The sequence below is a fragment of the Rhinolophus ferrumequinum genome, chromosome 19 (genome assembly GCF_004115265.2).
Source record: "Rhinolophus ferrumequinum isolate MPI-CBG mRhiFer1 chromosome 19, mRhiFer1_v1.p, whole genome shotgun sequence".
NCBI classification, from domain to species: Eukaryota; Metazoa; Chordata; class Mammalia; order Chiroptera; family Rhinolophidae; genus Rhinolophus; species Rhinolophus ferrumequinum.
Window position 1 is genome coordinate 29,568,173 of NC_046302.1, and position 19,150 is coordinate 29,587,322.

General features: G+C 36.2%; 1 protein-coding gene across 1 annotated transcript in view; it reads left to right on the forward strand.

Moving 5' to 3' along the window:
• GALNT1 (polypeptide N-acetylgalactosaminyltransferase 1) overlaps nucleotides 1-19,150 on the forward strand; it is a 64,919-nt gene that overhangs the window by 28,730 nt on the left and 17,039 nt on the right. The window contains exons 4-8 of the mRNA XM_033087532.1: nucleotides 3,615-3,781; nucleotides 9,381-9,588; nucleotides 14,700-14,870; nucleotides 16,962-17,079; nucleotides 18,609-18,789. Of these exons, the coding sequence (XP_032943423.1) occupies nucleotides 3,615-3,781; nucleotides 9,381-9,588; nucleotides 14,700-14,870; nucleotides 16,962-17,079; nucleotides 18,609-18,789 (845 nt within the window). The remainder of the gene's footprint in view (nucleotides 1-3,614; nucleotides 3,782-9,380; nucleotides 9,589-14,699; nucleotides 14,871-16,961; nucleotides 17,080-18,608; nucleotides 18,790-19,150) is intronic.

The following is a 19,150-nucleotide window of genomic DNA, read 5'->3' on the forward strand; positions in this document are numbered from 1 at the left end:
TCTTAAAATGTGTGCATTTTTTTGGCACCCTCTGTATGTATAGATTTAATGCAATTCCATTCAAAATCCCAGGAAGGGATTTAACATTTTATATGTAAAGGCAAAGGAAATAGCTAAAATAATTAGCTATTATTTAGCTATAAAGGATAGCTAATATAATTTTGAAAAAGAAGAATACAGTTGGAGGTAATACAGCACCCAGTTTTTAAAGACTTACTATAAAGTTACAATAATCAATACCATGTGCTGTTGGCAAAGACATATGTGTGTGTGTATACACACACACACACACACACACACACATCAAGTACAAAGTTGAATAGGAATGGAGAGCAGACATCCTTTCCTTGTTTCTCATCTTAGGGGGAAAGCTTTCAGTCTTGTACCATTAAGTCTGATATACCACTAAAAACACAATTCATAAAACAGACAACTGATTTATATATATTTCTATTCTATCCCATATACATACATACATATATATATTATATATGGGGCACAACAGAAAGTTTAGAAAATAGACCCACGCAAATATGACTGTTTGATTTTTGACAAAAAGATATTCAGTAGAGAAAAGATTATCTTTTAAACAAATGGTGTTGGAACAATTAGACATCCATATGCACAAACATTAATCTAGATCTAAATCTCATGTGTTACATGAAAATTAAACTGGATTATAGATCTAAATCTAAAACCTAAAAGTTCATTCAGCTATATACATACGATTTTTCAGCTTTTTATGTATGTATATTTCAGTAAAAAGTTGACTTCTTTTCCCTCTCTTCCTAACCCCAAAACCTGTATATAACTTTTTTTTTTTTTTTTAAGTAGTACAATCTTACACTGGCTAGTTTTCATTCCTGAGGATGCAAGTCTCAGTTGGGATGGGGAGGGGAAGAAGACTGCTTCATAACACTTCCTGTGTTCTTCCTGCTCTCCCTAGCTCTGTGTCCCCCACCCCTAGAAGGATCCCTCACTCTCACCTCTACAAGGACAGGTGGTCCCTCCATGGGAAAAGTATATTAGCGAGGATGCTGAAAGAATCTTTGGTTTTTCTCAAGTGCTTTGTGGCTTTCCCAGGTAGAAAAGGATGTTTGTGTTTATCCATTCTGAGATCAGTTATGATGATTTTTCCATATTTTCTATTTGCTTTGAGAGAGTATTTGTGAGTTTGTTGTATGCTCTGAATGATTAAATGTAACTGTTGGATTTAGGAAATGTTTCTTTTTGCTTTGATTTCTGGTTCTTCCATCCTATTGTGAATGATTTCCATTTTAGTCTTCTTCTAGTGTTCTTATAGTCTTACTTCCTTTCCGTATGATTTCAGAATTTAATTCTGTAACATAGCATCCAAGAAATAAATCTGGCTTCTCATTTCTCTTCTGTAGAACTGCTGTCGCAGGTTTTTCTGTTTTCTTCCTGTCTGCTTCCTAGTCATGCACATGGCTAACGATACTGTTTGTACTCTGCATTTTGCCTCATCATCATCTACGTCTCACTCAGTTTTGTTCTTTTTGCTATTTTGGTAAGCTCGCAGCTTTGTAGTCATCTTGGCTGTTTGCAAAATGCTACCCAATTCTCCTACAATAATAAATGGGATTAATTTGGAGAAAGAGATCATATATGACTTAATATAATTTGGTTAAATAATATTAGAAACTTTTCCTGAACCCCCTTTCCCCATACCCAGACAGACCACTCCTGACTTAAAAGTCTTGTTCAAGTAGTCTGCGAGTCAGGCATCAGGGATGCATCTGCCATATAAAAACATGAGTGTCTTGGCTTGCTCACCTATGATGTAACTGAAGCGCAGTACTAATGATTATTTACATAGACCTAATCTAGCTACCATTTATGACATACAGTTTTGATGGGAAACTTTTCCAAAGTATTATATGGTATGCTAAGGCCACATTGTTCCTAGCCCATGCAACCAGTCTTTGAGGCTTCACCTCTGTAGCCCAGACTTAGAGGCAGGGAGGTGTAGATGGGGTGGCAGGCTGTGTGGTGGCCTTCTGGTGGATCTTGGAGTGAATGTAGGGGGAGAGGGAAGTGGGCCATGATGTGGAAATGAGGCAGTGGGTCTCTTGGATCAGGGGGTAGATAGTGAGGTTACTGGCAGTAGAAGATGGAGACCACACCATGAAAAGAGGGTCTTGGAAATAGTGAAGAGGGTGGGAGGGGCTGAAATGGGGCTTAACGAAGAGGACGGTGGAAGCTATTTGTTTCTCCTTTTCTCCTTGGAGAAAGGACGGACCAGTGCGGATGGGGCGGGCCCCTGTCGTGAACGCATTCCCATTTCTCCTTCAGTCAGACGAGATGGAGGGTGCTGTGGCCGTAGCCATTACTCCTTCATTCAATCCCTTGTCATCTTTTTTCCCCTTCCGTTTCCTTCTCTTCCAGCTGCCAACCAGTAGCCCTAGGGTAGCACTTTCAGTAAATAGGGTGGTTGTGGCAGCTTCTGAAGAGGGATTTTGTCGATATTCTCATTCTTCCTCCTCTTCTTCACTTCCACTGACAGGTAATGAGATTGGAGAGACCACAAGGTTTGAGGAGCTTGCTAGAGAGCAGGGAAAAAGGTGGAAAGAGAAGGCTGGAGCAGTATTTACAATTTGGGGATACCTAACAGCAAGTTGTATACACACTCTTTAAAAGTGCTTATATTCTAAACACCCCTTGATATCTGGGTTACTTAATACTGTTCCTGTTCTCTAATAGTTTCTGGTAGTTTCATCTAGCTAATAAGATTGAAAAAAGAGATCATGGTGCCTAACAAAGTGCTAGAAACATACAGTTAGTATGTTGATTTTGTGTGTATATGTTTTGGGGTATGTTTGTTCTTTCGGGTGATTGCATTTCTAGACATTGTCTTTACTAAATAAGATGCATGTTGATATTTCAGTATGAAAGAGGCAGCATCAAGAGCTTGGTCAGCAGAGCACAGACTGTGGAGTCCTCAGTCAGGCCCTGCTATTCCCTTGCTGTGTCTGTCCTCAGCTACGGTCTGTGAAATGTGGCTCCGGAATTACTCACAGAATTACTAGGAAGTACCTCACAGAATTACTAGGAAGCCTAAGTGCCTAGCATGCAATAGATACTCAGTATATAACTATTAGGTTGGTGCAAAAGTAATTGCGGTTTAAGAGGTTAAAAACAATTGCAAAAACCACAATTACTTTTGCACCAACCTTATAGTTTTCTTCCTTTGTGGAAGGTATATTTTTGTTTAGATTATGCAATTGTGTAGATTCCAGTGGTTCTGATTTTTTTGTCCAATTGGATTCTTGAGGTAAATTCAGTTTGGGATTGATGGTACTGCCTTAGTCCATTCTCCGTTATAATGAATCAGCAGAAAACATTCATCAGGAAAATGTGCCTAATTTTAAGAATACAATTGACATCTTTAAAATAATTTAAATCTAAACATATAAGTTTAAATAGGTACTATTTATTAAACATGCAACATTAACCAAAACTTAAATAAATAAAAAGTTACCAGGAGTCCAACCACTAAAGCAGTTTTTATTGTTCTATTACCCCTTCTAGTCCGGATTCATTCATTATGCTATCTTACCAGTCACTTTTTGTAAAGGCATTTGCTTTGTCTCTAGGTGTAAAACAAAGGTGTATCCAGATAATCTTCCTACAACAAGTGTGGTGATTGTTTTCCACAATGAGGCTTGGAGCACACTTCTGCGAACTGTCCATAGTGTCATTAATCGCTCACCAAGACACATGCTAGAAGAAATTGTTCTAGTAGATGATGCCAGTGAAAGAGGTAAATTTTAAATTTTAATGCCAATACTATGCTACACTTTTTGTCATTAATGGTTAAAAAAACTAGTTGCTGTTATTTTTAACCCAATTTTATACAAACTTCTAATTTATCCTAAAAACATTTGTGGCATATGGACTCAATCACATATGAAAAAATGACACACTGTGAAACTTAAAATATTATTTTAATTAGCATTTAATTTGTGTCACATCTTAATCTTGTTTTAAAAATAAATATAATGTTACATAATATAAACATTTATGGAGAATAGTGAAAAAATCCACATAATTTTATTAGGATTTTCTCAGTGGGAAGCTGCAGCCCTGAGTCAATGGAGAGAGAGATGGATCTTACTTAGAACCATGAATGGAGAAATTTAGTTCCGTGTACAACGGGAAGTATCTCTGACTGCAAAATGAAGCCCTAGCTGGGCAGGCTTTAGTTCTCCAGATTCTTCCTAGGTTTCCCATTTTACTCCATTTGTAAGTTCAGGAATGATCTATAGCTAGGTGCATAAAAGAATGAGGAAGAAAATTATTAAAAAGTGGTATATAATGTGACTCTGATCTCATAATAAATCTCTATAGTGGCTCTTGGCCAGATATTCTTCTAAGAATCTCAGAATTTTTCACAAGCTTAGAATCTCTCGAACTGTTTCATGAAGTACTCTTTTTGGAAAGGTATATTAATTAAAAGTACCTTGGCCCAACATTATTTATTCTGAATCCTTCTTGGAGGTTTCACACCACAAAGTAATGTATAAAAGGCTCTGCTTAGACCATCAATAAATAAACCTGTCAAATTCAGAGACACCCAGCATTTCCCAGGCTTTTTCCCCCATAGCACATCTATTTAGGATCATTGGTGCCATGTGTTCCTCCAATATTCTTATGCTCACATGAGAAGAATTTGAAGGGAACTACAGAAAATGGCTTTTCCTTCTCTCTTGATCAGCCTTAAACTTCATGACCCATCATTTCAACCTCTTTTGCTAGTATCTTCACCTTTATTGCCTAATTGCTCATTGCATTTGCTAAGATAATTCAGTCAAGTATTATATCTTCTCCTTCTTGTGCCCCCACTAAATGTGTACATTTAACCATGATTAAATGTAATAACCATATCTTAATTATTGGGAGTAATCTGCACATTAATAACAGTTTAAATCTTACTTACTTTGCCAGATTATAGAGATACAAATGAAGAATAAGTTACAATCCTACCTTCTCCAGTTCCTTATAGTTTACCTCCTTAATCTAATTAAGGAGACAGTTTATAATCACACGAAACATTTAAGTAATAATATAATATATAATGTAATTAATGTCAAAATTAATTAGAGCTGTTATAAATTAAGAATACCACACTTAAAACAAATAATTACCGTTGACAATAGAACTATAAACCTCATGTGGATAATTGTTTGCCAGGAGTTGATTAATCCTTCTTTAAGAAAATTAACTGAAGTTCATTTAAGCAGGGATCTATAAAAACATCTATACAGCAAGTGACTTGTGTTTGGTTTACTCATATGTTGATACTTGCTAAATTAAATATTCCTCAAGGAGAGATATTTTTCTTCAGATGAAATGAATTATTTTTCCATTTCCTCCTTTGGTTTCTCTATTATTCTGTTGAGTTTTTGAGAAGGCTGTGTGGAAAGTAAGTTTATGTAGGATGTGGCCTAATCAGAAAGACACATGTGCCCATAACTCTAAAAAGTGATAAAGTCACATGTACCTTATCTTTTCCCCTTCCTCATGTAGGCCTTCCAAATCACACCAACTTGTATAAGTCTGTAGGAGAAAACATGCAGGCAGACATCTCCTTCACTGCTCCACTTGGCGCAGTCGCTAAGCAGTGCCCGAGTGTTATCCCAGAGCCTCTCCTTTGTCTTCCTGCCTAGAAAGAAAGCCTCAGGAGCCTAGGTCCCCATTCCTGATCCTTGGGGACCACTAGGCATTCTGTTTTTGTGGTTATAATTGTAGTCTTGTATCCAGACTGAGAATTGTCTAATAGAATTTTCTTTAGCTCTTGTTTAGGTGGTAACTATTGGGCCCAGGAACCAGAGCAAGTAAAATAAAGTAACCAGAGTTAATTCTCTGAGTCTGCTTTTAAGTAATTCTCTAAGTCTGCTTTTTCTTATTCGTGAGACACATCCAAGGCACCATGATTTCTCACCTAGACTGGTGAAATAGACTAACTAGTCTCCCTACATGCACTCTCACCCCCGCCCATCTGTTCACCACACTGCATGCAGAGTGAGCTTTTAAATATGCAAATCTGATCACATCACTTCTCTGATTAAAACCTTTCCTCTAAGGCCTGCATGACCTGGCTTCTGCCTGTATCTCCAGTCACATCTTGAGCGATTCCCTGCCAACCTGATCCCCACAGCTCAGCTCAGATGTTTACTCAGAGTCAAGTTATATTTAGAGAGGCCTTCCTTGACCTCCCAAGACCAGGTCATGTCCCTCTGAATACCTCTGGGAACACTCTATCCTCCTCCACCGCTCTCACCGGAGGTTGAACTGTTTACTTGTCTGTTTAATGACTGTCTCCTGCCACGCGGTTAGACTCTACACTCCATCAGGACTATTCACTCACCGTTATCTTCTCAGTGCTCACAGGACCTGTCTCTTAGTAAACAGTTCAAACTTGATTTAATGAAGGAATGAAAGAATAACCTACCAGTCAGTTAACTCTTGCTTTTACTTCTTGCCTGCGCAGCCTTCCTAATTAGGTTGTGTAGCATGCACAGTCTGCTCGTAGCCTCAGGATACTTGATTTTACAGTTAACCTGCTGAGTTATCAGGATCTCCATTTATTAAAAAAGTACGAAGGAGGTGCTATAATTATCTTAATTTTATTGATGAGGAAAATGAAGCTTAGCATAACCCAAGGGCTTGACCTCTTAACTGCTTTGTACATCACGTCTGTCGTAAGTTTACTGTTACAGGGTCTATAATGAAGATAACATCGGGATGAATCCCTAGTTCGTGTCGTAAGTTATGTGATCGTCATCTCAGAAGGTTATCTTAAGACTTAGAACTGATAGAATGTTCCTAATCTGAATTACTGTTTTTCTCATTTTACACAAAAGGAAATGGAGGTTCTTAATTTAGTAGGGATTAAGAGTGACATTTATTAGACTCTAAATTCCTTGCTCTTTCTACTGCTCTTTAGAGTTCTGGCTAAGATTTCTCAGATGTTGCTGTGAGCAGCGAAATTTTCCCTGACATTCACTCACGCACTCTTAACAATCTCACACTCCCTGATGGAGAGATGCCTAAGGATCCATTTATAGGCTAATAGCTGTAAAGATATTCTGATAAACAAGATTCTCAATTTTAGATGATATAGTAGCTTCCAATCGTAATCACTTAACCACACACCCCCACTGCCTCACTTTTGTAAAATGAGTTTTGAATAAATAAGTTACTAATTCCCCACCTAGCCGTGAGTCCATAATTCTATATCAGCTGTTAAGAAGACACTTATTTCTTATTGCATGAAAGCCACAAAGATATCAAACTAAGATGTCAAGAAAATTTGTGGAATAGTAACTTTTTTGAGCTACCAGACCAGCGTCATGCATTTTTCACTTTATATATAGACATGAGAGGGTAGTATAGCTCTCAAAGATGTGAGATTTAGGAATTAGATTGCTTTGATTCTTAAGAAGCACTTTAAGCTGTCTAATATTTTGGGGAAAACTTATTGGGAGACATATTGTTTAGGACACACCCCACTTTGATGGTCTAGGTACTAGAATGTATTTCACACCCTACCACATGACGTCTATCAAACTCTGGACTTAAAGTAATTTAATTGTGTGTCAGATCAGGTGATTCTACAGTCCTGAATTGTTCTCCCTAGTTCCCTTCTAGGATTTCTTGCTGTGGATGAAAAGATGGCCTTTGAAGTCAGGCATACCTGGATTTGAATCTTGCATTCACCCCTTAACAAGCTGTGTCACCTTGATCAGTTCATTTAATATTCTGAGCCTTAGATTTTCATGTCTAAAATGTGTGTAATAACAATCTCAGTGTTGTATCACGTGAGATGAAATATGTTAAGAGCCTGTCATTGTGCTAAACACACACAAAATGGTAGCTATTACTGCAAAATGTTGCTTTTCTCTGGGCTTGGCACTACCTTCACCTTTTTGCAGAATCAAATTATGTCTTTCTGACCCTAAGATTTGGTTCATAAAATCACAGTGGTGATCAGGTAGGAATTCTCCAGATATTTTTCAGATACTCTTTTTAGCCCAAACATACTAGGAAATACATTAGCAGCAGAGGAAATGATGGGTATTCTGGTACAGTGGGACATATAGGCCTTTCTCTTTCACAATTTTCATATCCCAGATTATATCAATATTGAGTCATTCCAGCCACTTACAGAGACGAGAACCATTTCACTCCTGTTTGTCTTCCCTCTCCGCCATCCAGGAAGCCCTTTGGATCCCCACTTTATTAGGTTGGTGCACAAGTAATTGTGGTTTTGCAATTATTTTTAACTTTTTTAAACTGCAATTACTTTTGCACAAACTTAAAGAGCCCGTCAATATGTACACATTTCCATATGACCATCCCATTATTAGTCCTATGGGGCAAAGCTAGTCATAGGAATTCCAGTAGTTCCATCTCAAGATTTTCCTCCCTTAGAGGTCTTATCCTCATACCTATTGGATGGGGACTAGTTAGAAAGACATTTGGCCACAAAAAATAGCTTCTGTGGCATAAATACCATGAAATAACCTGACGAAATATTCTTTCTCTTTGCTTTGAGGAAGCCGAGGCTTTTCTGCTTTTTAAAGTCAATTATGTCCTATGGAGGCAAGACACCCTTGGCTTAGGAGCATAACCTCTGTCAGCAGGGCTCCAGGATAGCTGTTGGTTTTATAAACCCATCTCCTCTCCCTTTCCCCTTGCCCCTTTTTCTCTTCAATTGCCCTTTCCTCTTAAAACCATTTTTACTTAGACCTACTTATCTGTTAAGGAGTTCTGTTAGGTCTTAAAATTACAATCCATCATTTCTCTTCTGAGCTTGACCTCACTTCATACCTCCTGATAAAAGAACTACATAGTCAAAGACTGTAGTATAATTATTAAGACAATTAGTTTCTTTCTACTGCTGAAGAAATCCCATAAATTTGTGAACTCTCACAGCTATTGTTATATTCTGTTCCTTTTCTCTATTGCATTCTGGATATAATGCTCTTGAACTACATTCTTTCTGTTCCTGATCCTTAGGCATGATTAGAAAAAGAAGAATTGAGCCTGACAAACAGTTGCTCAGAGAAATGTGCTAGATGTGTTAGTAGTAACATGGCTATCTTTGATGGAACCTGAACCTAAAGGCTTTTCTCATTCTTTGCGTTATAAGGTAGAGGCAGCCCTAGTACTTTCTCTCAGGAAATAAAAAGACTTCCTGTGAAGTCTTTTTGAGGGTTTGTGAGTCAGGGAGCCTCACTAAAAGTGCTCAGTAAATATGTGTTGAATGAATATTATTGCACATGGAAATTGTTTTATATCTGGATAATGCCACGTCACAGTGTTTTCATGTTATTTTTGTTGTGTTCATTTTTCAGACTTTTTGAAAAGACCTCTAGAGAGTTATGTGAAAAAATTAAAAGTGCCAGTTCATGTAATTCGAATGGAACAACGTTCTGGATTGATCAGAGCCAGATTAAAAGGAGCCGCTGTTTCCAAAGGCCAAGTGATCACGTTCTTAGACGCTCACTGTGAGTGCACAGTCGGGTGGCTGGAGCCGCTCTTGGCCAGGATCAAACACGACAGGTAATTTTCTGGAGTCTACATATTTGTTTTTAGTGTGTTTGTCCTAAACCATATGGTAAGTTGCAAAATTCTCTTTTTAAATAAATACAAATAAATACAAATACAATTTCCTCTGAAGTTTATGGGTATTTTAAAATACCCATAAAGAGCACTCTAAGCTAAATAAGAAGACCATGTTCTAAAGTCAGGGAGGAATGTCTGCCAACTGTCTTGTTAATTAGGATGGATTAGGAATCATGTTATTAAGGTGTATTCTGTATCTACTCTGGTCATTAAACGGGAGCAGAACAGATGAACGGGGAGCTCAGGGATGGTAGGATCAAACCCTTTACTTGTTCCCACTCTCTGAGGCTAACACTGGGGCAGGAAGGTCAGCTCCCCTTTGTGTACATCCTTACTGGAACTGTAGAGCAGCAAGATGTAGAAGGGGTGGGGAGGTAGGTGTTACATCCTGAAATGCTTAATTGTATATTGAAAAGCACTGTAATTTTAGGGAATACAGAAAGAACACTGGGGGCCATAGGTGGCCATGGTTGCAGGCTTTTATGATGCACATTTTTCAAATAATTATCTACTGCTGGGCTCTGGCTTAGTTCTTGTGTATCAAGAGAGAAGCTAACATTAGTCCGCTAGACCTGTATTGGTTGGAATTCCTGCTTTTCATCACAGTTTGAGCTAGAGGCTATCTGTCAACATTGCGGTTCCCGTTTAGCAGGTTAAACTCTTACTAGACAAGTGGAGCAATACTGCAAGTGAAAGCGACTACATCTGTGTTTTTTGTTAGCATCTGCTGGACTTACAGCTCTCCATTCAAAGATGGATAAATAGGAAAAACCAGCATTGGGTCTATGAGAAGATAACCACAGCTTTAGAAAGGAGAATGTTGCCTGAAGAAGGAACAGAGTATCTCTGCGAATTGTTTTCTATAAGTAATAGATGACTGACTTAGGAAATACTTGCTTGCATAAAGTTAACACATAACCTTTATGAAGCAGGAGCCTGGACCCATGGAGAGAAGCAGTGTGAGGTGATAACGGAAATATGAAAGGGGAATTGGCTGAAATGACCACCACCACAACTTCCAGTTTGGGCTGTATGGTACTTTAGGGACCCTGAATAATTTTGCCAGTTGGGAAGCTAAAATGCTGTATAAAATACAAAACACAGTTCAGTTTTAAATGCGTCACTGAGTTGGCACCAAAGTAAGAAATTTTGCAAGATCTCAAAACAAAGAACAAGTGAGCAGTTCAAATACTAAAGCCAGCTTTCACTTGTAGGGTTTCTGCTGAATTTGGGGGATTCTGAGCTTTTGCCTTGACAGACAAATAGATGGAGAGATAAGAGACAAGACCTAGACAAGATAAATAGCAAACAACTGTATAAAGCTAGGATCCTGACATCTGTACCTCAGTGTTAAGTGAGAATGAGAAATAAATTCCACCACACCAAAGAAAACTTGCCTATTTCAGCCTTGACAGGAAGTGGAGGAGGGAAAACAAATCTCCCCTAAGAATTTGTAAACAGAAATAAAAACAGACGGACCCAACTCAATTCTTTTTGTGAGGTTATGTATAACCTTCTTAGGAAAACCAGAAAAGTAGGTGGAAAATTACTCAAACCCACCCATGAATGCTAATACAAAAAAAAAAAAAAAAAAAATCACAATACCAGCAAACTGAGTCCAACAGGGAGGGGGGGGAATTATATATATATATATAATATATATGCACATATACCGTGTTTCCCCGAAAATAAGACCTAGCCAGACAATCAGCTATAATGCGTCTTTTGGAGCAAAAATTAATATAAGACCCAGTCGTATTTTACTGTAAGACCTAGTATAACATAACATATAATATAATTAATATAATATAATTAATATAATATACTGGGTCTTATGTTAATTTTTGCTCCAAAAGACGCATTAGAGCTGATTGTCCAGCTAGGTCTTATTTTCGGGGAAACGTGGTATGTTAATATGTAATATATATACACATATACATAATATCTCATGACTAATTGGTTCAATTTAATATCAAAAAATTAATTCACATCATACAGCCCATTAACGTGTTTCTGAAACTATGATTATCATTAAAACCCTGGTTACTTCAGTGGTTAGTTCAATAGATACAGAAAAAAGTTGTCCATTTATGATTTAAAATAGCGAACTGTTATAGAATGGAAATTTACTAAACTGAGAAAGGACAGCTTACAAAAAAAACACAGTAAAACCTTAGCAACCAAACATATTAATGGAGAAATATTGAAAGTATTTTTTAAAAGATAGCAAGATAAGGGTGTCCTGAATTACTATTACTGAGGATTATTAGAAGTCTTAGGTTTTGTAATATAAGAAATAAATACAGGGTATAAGAATTTGAAAGGAGAAATACAAGTGCTGTCAATTGCAGATGATGGGTTTTGTTTTATGAAGAAAAATATACACAAAATAGATATAATAAGAATTTCGCAATGCTGCCAAACATAAGATCACTATAGAAAAGTCAGTTGCCTTCTCCACACAAGCAAGAATAGTTAGAAAATATATGTAAAGAAAAAAAAAGAAATGATACCATTTAAAGTAGCGTGGAAATCATGGGCTGTAATTTAGGAACATATTTAACAAAAAAATGCATGAAGTAGAAAAACTATTGAAATTCACTAGGAAATTAAGTGGAGAGAAGAATAATATCATGGATAGAAAAGTCTATAAAAATCTTAATTCTCCCAACATTGATCTATAAATTCAAGGCACTTCCAATTGATCTCAACAGAATTTTCTCAGAGAAACTAGCTTATTCTAACATTTGTATGGAAATGCATATAAAAAAATTGCTGAGATACTCTTGAAGAAGAAGAGCCAGGTTCAATAGGATTTGTCCTAGCAGATATCAACACTTACTTTAAAGCTATGTTAATTATAGCAGTGATGTATGATAACAGGAGTTCACAAATAGACTAGAGAAAGTAGTGTTTAGAAACACCCCACGTTTTTGTGGAAACTTGATTTATGACTGAGCAGGCACTGATAATTACAACAGAATTAAAAAGAACCATTATGTAAATAGTGCTGGAGCAATTGGTTATCCATAAGGAAAATAAAGTTGGATACTTACTGCATATAATACCCCAAATCAACTAATATGAAAAGTAAAAATATTCTTTTCAAAGACAATATAGGAGAATACCTTTATAATTTTGGAATGGGGAAGATTTCCTAAATGAGTCTCCAATTGGATGGGGAGGATATCACATACTCTAACATGTGGCTGCCATGGGCTCTTAGTAGGGCACCTTTCCTTAGACGGGGCTATGGTCATATGTGAGTTTTCTCAGGTTTATAAAAAATGTCACAGTACCAACAGAAAAAAAATTTAAATGTGTATGATCAGATAGTTCGTATGAAGAAATAACAAACCTGTGGGGAGAATATCCTTTTTTAATAATTACAAAATAAAATTTGAAAATCCTGAGGTACTATTTAACATTATTATATTAGCAAAAGTGTAAGAAAATAGCATCCAAAGTTGACAGCGTTTTAGGGAAGCTGTAGGGAGAAATATATATGTATACATATAACACTTTGGGAAAGCAGTAAAGAATAGTGCCACAAAAAAGTTCCTTACTGGGGCCGGCCCGGTGGCTCAGGCGGTTGGAGCGCGTGGGCTCTCAACCACAAAGTTGCCGGTTCAACTCCTGCAAGGGATGGTGGGCCCCCTGCAACTAGCAACGGCAACTGGACCTGGAGCTGAGCTGTTCCCTCCACAACTAAGACTGAAAGGACAACAACTTGACTTGGAAAAAAAACCCTGGAAGTACACACTGTTCCTCAATAAAGTCCTGTTCCCCTTCCCCAATAAAATCTTTAAAAAAAAAAAAGTTCCTTACTTTAATTAGGTAATCTCACTCCTGGAAGTTTACTATTAAAGCCAAAGTGAAATATATATATATATTTCACTTAGATTAATAGCAAAAAACTGTAAGGAACACAGATGTGCAAGAATTGTTTATTAAGAAAATTATTAACTTAAAAATGATTAAATATGTAGTCAGTAAATAAATGTGTTATTTTTGAAAACTGTAGAAATAGTTGAAGTATTTTTACATGTGCCAAACGGTTCTAGGTACTTAGCCGTAATGTCTTTACCACAGCATTTTTGTCGCAAGCATTTTTGCTGCAAGCATTTCGATGTAACTAATTTACGGCAAGGCAATTTTGCCGTTAAAAAAAATAAAATAACTGGTTGACAGTTTTGGTTTGTTTGGTTGGTTTCATTTCTCAATTGACAGTTCAACTGCCAGCAGACTTAATGTACTTAAGCTAGTTGTTAGTTTGGTTTCATTTTTCCATTAATGAAGTTCTTGTGGTTACACATATTTTTATGTTACATATAAATCTTAGCTACCCCTCATAATGGTCTACACAGCGATGAGTGGTGGTGACCTTAAAATAGTTAACATTTCTTTCAGCTGATGATTTTCCCCAAGAGTTGGTATTGGGAGGAGACAGAGAGGCTGAGAGAGTTCTCTTTGAGGGCGCAGAGTTGATCCAACATTTCCCATAGAACGAAGACAAGTGCTTACATACAGTCCACACAAAAAAAGTTATTTGGTCAGCATTGCCATGAATCTACATACATTTTAAGTAAAGTTTTTAAAATTTTGTTATTCATATTTTCAGATTTCATTATGTCTTTTTATGTCTCCCTTTTATTTGTTGTGATTTTATCCTTTTTATGGTCAATTACTTAGGCAGTAGCAATGCTTACAGCGAAAATACCAGATTTGGTGGCAGTTTGGTGACAGATACATAAAAGTATGAATGATAAAGGGATGGAAAGTTATCAACAAGTTACAAATAAATATAAATAATTACAGTGCCAGCTTGGTAGGATATAGCAGGAAATCTTTTTACCATTGTCTCTAACATTATAGAATGTATTTTAAAAAACACTTAGTATACAATTGTTATATAGTTATAGTAGGCCTCAAAAAGGAAAGTTTTAAAAGATCTTTATATAACTCACTTCATAAGTTATATAAATGTCTAACCACTATGCTGTATACTTGAAACTAAAATAATTGAAAACTTGCTTTGATAATTTTAGGAAAACAGTGGTATGTCCTATCATTGATGTGATCAGCGATGATACTTTTGAGTACATGGCAGGTTCTGATATGACATACGGTGGATTCAATTGGAAACTCAATTTTCGCTGGTATCCTGTTCCCCAGAGAGAAATGGACAGAAGGAAAGGTGATCGGACTCTCCCTGTTAGGTAATTAATTTGTCAAACATTTTCCCTTGACTGTTATTGGCAGGGGATTGTGAAGCTTTGGGAATCATATTATGAGGATTACAAATGTATTTTGAGAGACATAAAGTATTTGTGCACCATATATGTGGTTAAGAGCTCTTTCACATACATCATTTTTTTCCCTCTGATCAATTAATAAAATTAGAATGTTTCATATATATATAATATATATATATATATATATATCTAGTGCACGTGGTAAATGATAATGACATACACACATTCTTTCATTCCTATTTGAACAACATTTTGCAAATCTGTAAGTCAGGTTTGTGCTTTAATTCAATTGTTAAGGATAATAACATTTCATTTGAATCAAACGGCCCCTTAAGTAATTGTGTTAGTATGTGAAAGTATTACTTAAAACCGAGTCCTTGCACCAAAATGTAAGATTTTAAATTCAGATTTGTACCATCTTGACCATAGTTACTGACTGATAAGGTTTCAAAGCTTGTTTTAAATTTTAAAAAATGTAGAATTGACGAAAATATAAAAAAGGATTTTCATTAATGCATTTGTTTTTTCTGTGTTTTACATTTAGTCATATATAGATTTTTTTCAAAAAGGGATTAAAATCTTCTTCCAGTTCAGAACCTTTAAATTGAGACCTTGAGCTTTCTGATCCATCTTAGGATTTATTCCAATTACATAAGCCTGCTGCTTCTGTACTAATTGGAAGTTCCTTTAGAACCAGGGTTTTTAAGTTTTTCCTGTCATGGACTTCTCAGATCTGCCTTCTCTTGAATTCAAGTTGAGTTCTGGCAAAGTTGAAGAGAGTTTTCACTAATCCTAATCTCTATTCCCTGGCCAGCCTGAGTTCTTTCCTAGTAAAGGGACTTTCCCACTCTTGCTGACAGTTCAAATCACCATGTAAACCAAAAGTTCCTAAACATTTCATAAATTGACTTCTTTGAAAAATCTGATAAAAGCTACGAGTCTTCTCTAAGGGGAGGTGGGGGAGGCACAGCATGTAATTCTAGGAAATTTATTGATATCGCAAAACCCAGGTCAAGAAATTCCTGTATTAAATGATAACTCTAGGTGTTAGCCTATTTCCTTTGACTCCTAAGATACTAAACCTTCTCATTCTTTTTCTCTTCTAAAATCAAAATAAGTCCTAACTTTTTTATGGAAACAATTATTTCTACTGGAAAAGCAAATGCGCCACTCTCACTAGGGCATGGAATGAGTACATTTTAGGGTTACAAATGTGGCCAATTCATCCTAAAATATGATCTCCATAGTGTCTTCTTCCCTGGAACTTAATTATGTTCTCCTAGTCAGTTATCCATACTCATCCTTCAAGGAAATCAAATGTTTGACTTCTATTCATTCATTTAAACCTTTTTCAGTATTATTTCTCTGCTTAATTCCACCTGTTCCACCTGTTCTGCATGCCTGGACCATGTTTGGATAAATTGGGCTCCTCTTTTGCAAACGATATACCATACTTGGTTAGGATGATGATCTTCTTAGAAGGAATGTATTGATTTTAGTCTGTATTTGATTTTATTCTGTACTTAAAAGTTCCTATTAGGTATAGGGAAAGGGCCACATTGTTTTCATCCTGTTTAATTTTATCTCTGTGCAATATTTGAACCTTTAGAACCTGGCCTGTTAGAGTTGCTAACATGAGTTTAGTTGGTGAATATAGTCAGTTGGATTTATAGTTGCTAGGAACTATGGAGCAGGTACACACAGATGGAGAGGATTACGAGAAATATCTCCAGTTTAAGGAGTTTCAGGATCGAAACTCCTGAGGACGAAGAAAGATTACTAAAGATATGAGGAAGCCTGGGGACGGGGCAGAGAAACATGTCCAGGAGGAAGCTGTGACAGCATGACCAGGGTACAGGCCGTGTCTAAAGACAGAATAACGCAGCATAAAAGCAAAGAAAGCCCCTGAGGGCCTGTGAAAGTTTCTGAAGAATGTGAGAGTAAGCATTTTCTCCGTAGTTATAGACAGTTATAAAACCACTTTTAAAAACAAAAACTGATTTGTACATTTTAAATTATTCCAATTAACAGTACAATTTTATGATTGAATTTCAGAACACCTACAATGGCAGGAGGCCTTTTTTCAATAGACAGAGATTACTTTCAGGAAATTGGAACATATGACGCTGGAATGGACATTTGGGGAGGAGAAAACCTAGAAATTTCCTTTAGGGTAAGTTCCCTTTGAAAAAAAAAAATCTTCCATTTAACCTTAAATATGGATATGCTTTATTCATGTTATCTCTAAATAAAAAATAAAAAGTGAATCTAGTATGAGTGTAATGAGATTTCAGAGTCACCATAAAATGTTTGGTGATACTATTAAGGGTACATTATAAACTATTTTAGGCAAATAATTCAGTTATCTTAATAGTGTACCTGTAAAACTTATACAAGATTCCCTGTTTGTCATTTCTGTTATTTTCAAGGAAGTGATTGAAGCTCTAAAAATAAAAAATAACTTGTAGTTTGTATATGCTACTTTGGTGCTTGACCATCGAAAATATAATTTCACTTTCCGTAATAGGCTTTGTCCTCTTGGTGTGAAATTGTTCTCTTACATAAAACCTGGTCACTTTATCAGCTTTATATTTTTCAATGAAGAAAAAAGACAAAAGAATTCTGAAATTACTCTAAATCAATTGAACCCAGTGGACCTTAAGTCGTATGCATTTCACGTTCACTAAAATCAACATTATTTAAATGACATTGTATATTTCTGAAAATAATAAATTTTTAGACTCATAGCTTACAGTAGAAACCACACCGAACTGCACGGTAATCTAAACTGGCTAGCTCACGTTGTTCCTATGGGGTCTCCTTGCCCACTTATGAAAGGAGAGGTTTGGACTCGATCTTGAACATCCTGTTCAGGTTTATCACTTTATGATCCTGGGAAAACACAGTAGACGCAATAAACATTGAATAAAATCAAAACTTTTCAAAATATGTTTTAATTGTAAGTAGTTAGTGGATTTTAACTTATGGAATGATATATTTTGAAAGGAGCAGAGGATAAATGCATTAAATTAAGGATGTCAAACCATACTTGATTTTTCTTTTATCCCCTTTCTGTTTTTATGCTCACAGGGACAACAAATCATGCTATCACTATCTCACTGAATTACTCCTGAGAGATCCAGTTTAGCCGTTTAGATTCCTAGGTTCTATTAATGTACAGGCTATGACACAGGTTTGGAGAAGAAGGGAGAGATAGGCCTCTGGCTGAATACTCCGTGGTCACAGTTTTTTTTACCATGAACCACTAATAAGTACATTATACATTATACACATACAACACACACACACACACACACACACACACACACACACACAAAAACATTTCACGAAACAGTATGTCCTTGTTAGCAAGTACTGCTTGCAATTCATCAAATTTGAATTTATGATCCTTTTATGAATCATGGCCTGCAGTTAGAAAAATATTGCTCTAGACCCCATGTCTTTTCTGTATTTAGCCTTTAACCTATCTTTTCTGAATTTAACTTTCAACGTCTGGTTTAATCAGAACCAGAAATTAGAGAAAAGTTTGCTCCTGAGGAAGCACTGGCTTTGTGGCCATATAACAGGAGTTCCACTGTAAGCCCTGATCCTGTGAAATTCCACGTATGAAACTCAATAGATGTGAACAGATTTTTTAAACTATCAGTGTTTAAAACTGGTCTTCTTTGGTGTTGTTTTCAGATTTGGCAGTGTGGAGGAACTTTGGAGATTGTTACTTGCTCACATGTTGGACATGTGTTTCGGAAAGCTACACCTTACACATTTCCAGGAGGCACAGGGCAAATTATCAATAAAAATAATAGACGACTTGCAGAAGTGTGGATGGATGAATTCAAGAATTTCTTCTATATAATTTCTCCAGGTTAGCATTAGTTTGCATTAGAAATACAAGGCTAACTTTCTTGTCCCTTATCTTAATGCATTCTGAGGAGAGGTAAGAAGGGGTGGAAAGAAACTTTGAGCAGAAGCAAAATGCCTACGTCGTAAGTTATTGTAAGGAATAAATGAAATCACACACAGCATAAAAAGCACTTAGAAAAATGCCTAGTATAATATATTCACGACAATAATAAACTGTCCAGGTCAGTATTGTAGAAATTACTGTTAAGTCCAGGTGTTGTTATCCATGTGTGGGGTTTGGGTTTTTTATTGTTTTTGTTGTTGTTGTTTTTTTAACATAACTGCAATGTTTAACATTAATATAAAAGTGTTGAGTATCTCAG